Raw genomic sequence first — 5,233 nt, forward strand, 5'->3', positions numbered from 1 at the left:
ATTGTCACGAAAATACAGTTGCCAACTTCCCAAACCCTAAGTTTAAGGATACAAATACACATCGTCGTGCGTTGGTCCAATGTCTCCACCACTCACGCTGCTCATTGATTTGTTGGCCTGAGACCGAAAAGACATGAAAAATCCGGTCTAAGTCGGATGTGGTGGTTGCTTTTATATTCAATAAAATAGACTAAATTATAGTGTCCTCAGTTTTGAATATATGCCTTTTAAAATTCCCCAAAAGTCAGGCATCTATGAAAAAAAATCGAACTACATACTCCCTATGTTTATTAAAAAAAAAAGCTAAGTAAGCATTGATCAAACTTTTAGAAAAACTATTAGCAGTTATAATGTTATATAGATATCATATGGGGGAAGAATTAGGATGTATCTAACGATATATATTTTGTATTATGTATGTTAATATTTTCTCTAAAAACCTGATCAACTTTACATAATTTAACTTTTTTAAGCTTTACTCATTGGAAGGGCTTGCTAATAGGACAATCTGTCATGTGGGGCAAGACCTTCTTTTTTACACACGGATTTCAGACCCTTGGCTTTTAGTTCACCCTCATGGCAAAGTGGCAAGACCTCAAGAATTTGTGTCTTGCAAGAATTTGGCAAGACACGGAGTACGAGCTAAGTATGTTTGTTTCGTGGTAATTCAGCAAAACACAGGTTTTTCGATGGCAAATATGCCATTTTCTCCCATAGAAACACTACTATCCTATCTCTATCAGCATTCAGCAAGTAGCGCGTACGCCACCCTTTTGAAGACCCTCAGTCCCCACGCAATTCATTGCCACAATGCTCAATGCCGTGGCTCCGCGCAGAGCTGGCGAGGATTTGATCGCTTGTTCGTCCCAAAAAGTCAGCCATGGACCATGTCCATGTGCATCGTATGTGATCCTGCCCACTTGCCAGGGCGATGGTACTTACCTAGTACAAAACTAAGACCACGATATATTTCATCGACGTCGATATCTGTAATTGCAATTTCGTTACTATGGCATACCACTTCGTTTGTTTCTTGCAATGGTAATCCATATCGATCGTGCTCTTTTTGTTACTGTGCTTCCTGATAGCGCCATTTGCATCTTCCTGTGCTGCCAACATAGTTGATGTCATGTTCGTGTGCATAGAAACGGAGAGCGACGATGATAATGATGTGATGCGACGGTGTGGTTTGGTTTCTAGCTTGGTGGGGGTACTACAGAGAAAGGTTGTAATCATCTGAGCTCGAGGATCGCACACACATCATCTGATACCTGATTCTTCCTAGTTCTGAAACTAACGTAATTCGATCGTGTCCGGCCTGCAATATTGATAGTGCCACCATTTGTATCTTGAGTTGCTTCCGAATACGATGTAATGTTCTTTTGTATAGAAGATAGGTAAGAGAGAAAGATATGACGACAATGATTTTGTTTCTAGCTGGCTGAGCGGCCGTTGGGATACAACGGAAGTTTGGATACAGCGCGCCAAATACTTCTGGACATTAACAAGGGGTACTCATCCCTGTCACCAAAAAGAATCAAGGGATGCTCACCGGACGATCCAGTTTCGAATATAACTGTCGGAAACTACAAATTACAAATGTAGCTCAAGCTATGGGTAGCTCGTTTTTTGGAAAAAAAAATGATATTTAAGGTATAAAAAATATGAAAATAAATCTAGATGTAGATAATCTTGTGTTCTACCAACATGCAAAATTACGACTCGAAATACATTATACTGAGGCTGTGCAAAAATGACAAATTCGAATATCTATAGTAGTGATCAGTATAAACTCTCACAATCTTAAAATCTGACAGACTTTTTGTTATTTTTGTGTTTCCTCGAATATAAGGTATCTCGGGTTCAAACTTTACAAAGTGATAGCTAGAACACAACAGTGCCTACATCTAGAATTGTTTTTTTTATAATAAGCTATGTTGTAGGAACACAATTCACAGAATTGCAAGGTATGTACAGTGGCATCTTCGCGAGATTGCAAATTTATTTACGCTCTACGCGTGTACTGTAAGTGTGCACAATACACGGGTGTGTCCACCTTTACACAGTGATAGGACCAAATTCACAGAAATTGCGATGTATGTACGCATCATCACTGGCATCTTGGCAAAGATTGCAGGTTGATTTACGCTCTACGCGTGTACTGTGCGTGTACACGGTACACACAGGTGTGTCCACCTTGCGTTGCGATCACAAGTCAGCAGGCGGCGTTGGAAGTGCCGGGTCCTCAGCAGCCACCCACCTGTGCCCTGTGGGCTCGTCTAACACTAGCGGTACGTACAGGAGAATTATACTCTCTCTGAGTTGTGTATTTTATTACTGCCACAATTATCACTTTGAAAAGTACTCACAGGAAAGCGAAAGAAAGCCAATATATATGCAATTCTGGTCCTTTGATATCTATCTATCTATCTATATAACCAAAACCCTCTCGATCGCGAGCAACACATCTTCTTCCCAGTAGTTTCTTCATCAAATCAAAGACCGCTGGCTAGCAGTATTGGCAGAGTTGGTTGACGACGGCCTTGAGTAACAAGCGCGCGGGGCATGAGCCGAATGGGCAGCGGCGGCAAGAATCGGGTGAGCTGGCTGTGGCGGGCGCCGGGACGGGCGCTGTGCCGCGCGCGCGACCTCTACGTGCGGGGCCTCACCAGCTGCGCGGGCCAGTTCCCGGGCGACGCCGCCTTCGGCTACCCGTCCTTCCCCGGCACGCCCAGGTCCTGCAGCAGGTCCGGCGACGACTTCCGCAGCTACTCCGCCTCCCCGTCCTCCTCGTCGCGCTCCTTCGCCGGCGACAGCGACCTGCGGGAGCTCATGCGCGCCGCGTCAGAGAGGCGGGCGCCGCCGCCGGAGCCGCCGGTCGTGCCGAGGAGCCAGAGCGTGGCCATGGGGAAGATCGACGAGGACAGGCCCTGCGACTTCGGCGGTCTCGCCGGCGCCGACGTGGCGTTTGGCAGGAGCCGGAGCTACGCCGTCTCTCGCTTTGGGCAGAGGGGGAGGGCCGCGACTATGCAGGCCGCTTGATCGCTTCTTGCACTTGCACCATGAAGCTCCAATCTGCAGGGCCTGTTAGTTATTACTACTCGTAAGCTTTGTAGCCCTGTTAGTTAAGGTTTTTTTTTTTTTTTTGAAATGTGTAGTTAAGGTTGTTCTCGCACCATTTTGTTTGGGATTTGTTCTGGTGTGTTCATGATCAAAAACCATCAAACACAGCAACGTCAATGCCACGTTTTTGTACGTATTTCTTTTTGAATGAAGGTCTGTTTTTCTTCTGTAATTATTACTTCCTCTTATTTTGGCAAGTCAATTTGGCTTGCCAAAACATCTTATCTAGTTTTGACTTGAGGCCGTGCCACGTCTAAAACTACACGCGACTGTCGCGTCCAGTTCTGAATTGATTGATGGATAAACTTCCCGCTAATCAAACTAACTGCACGCGACGATCATGACGTCCCTAAAGATAAGGGATTTGATTATCGATCTCGATCTTGCGCGACATCTCCGACAAGCTCCTCCGTCTCATCCTCCAACTTTTGATCACCTCCCCTCTCTGCCTCGGCCGCGCCGTGGCCACGTGCAAGCGGTGGCGCCGTCTCGTCGCTGACGGCAGATTGTTCCCCTCTTTTGCCGGTGTTAGGCGCCCGCACCCCGTCGCAGGGAGCTACCACAATGACTGGCACCGCCGCGGCCTCGTCTTTGTCCCTTCTTCGTCATCGCCGGTGGACGGCCGCCACTTCTCCCTCAATTTTCTCCTGTTGAGATATGTGTCAAATATGTATATGAGTAGTGCTACATTTGGAATTGTAATTATTTGGAACTTTACGTGTTGGATTCGAATTCTGTAACCTAACCTAATATATAAAGGCACCAGGAGTGGCCAAAATAGACTAGACGCAAGTTGTAGGTTAGACACAAGATTGATTTTCGGGGACGGTCCGACGTCCGTGGTAGATCTGATGTGTATGTACACCTCGGTGAGCTTGTCTTCGATGGTACCGTGATAGTACCTAGGGAGGAAGCGAGGAGTGCCTGTAAAGTATGGCAAACTGCGTTACCGAATCTCGGTGTCATTTTGTTATGATTGTTTGTCCTCGGTAAATCTCGGTGTTGTTTTCATGTATGCATCTTATATCTAGTTTTGGCTTTTGACTTGAGGCGATGCCACGTTTAACTACACAGGACTATCACGTCCAGTTCTGACTTGGTTGAAGGATGAAATTCGCGCTAATTAAACTAAGTGCACGCGACGATGATCACGTCCCTAAAGATAAGGGATTTGATTATCGATCTCGATATCGCCCGACTCCCATGGTCGCGGAGCCGCTGACAACGACGACCCTGCAAGACGTCTCCGACAAGCTCCTCCGTCTCATTCTCAAACTCCTGACCGTCTTCCCTCTTTGTCTCGTCCATGCTGTGGCCACATGTAAGTGGTGGCACCATCTCGTCGCCGATGACAGATTGCTCGGGTATATGTGTTTTGACGTGGGATGACCCGTAGGCCTTTCTCCTCTATTTATATTCAGCTCATACACGATTACATGGTAGGTTGAGATTTGATCGCCCTTATAAACTTGCGTATCAAGGAATATCTCTACACTACCGATTCTATCCTAGTTTTAACATGCCCCCTCAATCTAAACCACTATGTACAAGGTTTAGATTGTGCTTGAAACGGTCTAACATCAACCGTGTTGATGGCTTTGTGGTTTAGATTGTGCTTGAAACGGTCTAACATCAACCGTGTTGATGGCTTTGTGAAGACATCAGCGAGCTGATCTTCAGAGGAGGTGAAACACATTTGAAGAGCTCCAGATGACACTAGCTCCCGCACAAAGTGAAAATCAATTTCTATGTGTTTTGTGTGGGCATGAAACACCGGATTGGCTGTAAGATATGTGGCGCCAAGGTTATCACACCAGAGAGTCGGTGGCCTTTCTTGCTTTGCGCCTAACTCATGTAAGACTCACTGAATCCATATAGCTTCAGCGCTGCCGTTCACCAATGCCTTATACTCGGCTTCGGTACTCGACCGTGACATGGTGGGTTGCTTCTTGGAGCTTCAAGATATGAGATTACATCCTAGAAATACGGCAAAACCACTTGTTGAGTGCCTATCATCAGAACATCCGGTCCAATCTTCATCTGTGAATACACTGGTGGAGGATGAAGGAAACTTCGTGAAGTTCAGCCCCGTGTCAATGATACCTTTGAC

General features: G+C 46.1%; 1 protein-coding gene across 1 annotated transcript; it reads left to right on the plus strand.

Annotated features, from left to right (window-relative positions):
* Nucleotides 1-2,438: 2,438 nt before the first annotated feature.
* Nucleotides 2,439-3,109, plus strand: LOC124679125. Its single transcript, XM_047214944.1, has one exon. It carries the CDS (start codon nucleotides 2,566-2,568, stop codon nucleotides 3,040-3,042), a length of 477 nt encoding a protein of 158 aa, XP_047070900.1. The 5' UTR covers nucleotides 2,439-2,565; the 3' UTR covers nucleotides 3,043-3,109.
* Nucleotides 3,110-5,233: the final 2,124 nt, after the last annotated feature.

Source organism: Lolium rigidum, chromosome 7 (genome assembly GCF_022539505.1).
Source record: "Lolium rigidum isolate FL_2022 chromosome 7, APGP_CSIRO_Lrig_0.1, whole genome shotgun sequence".
NCBI classification, from domain to species: domain Eukaryota; kingdom Viridiplantae; phylum Streptophyta; class Magnoliopsida; order Poales; family Poaceae; genus Lolium; species Lolium rigidum.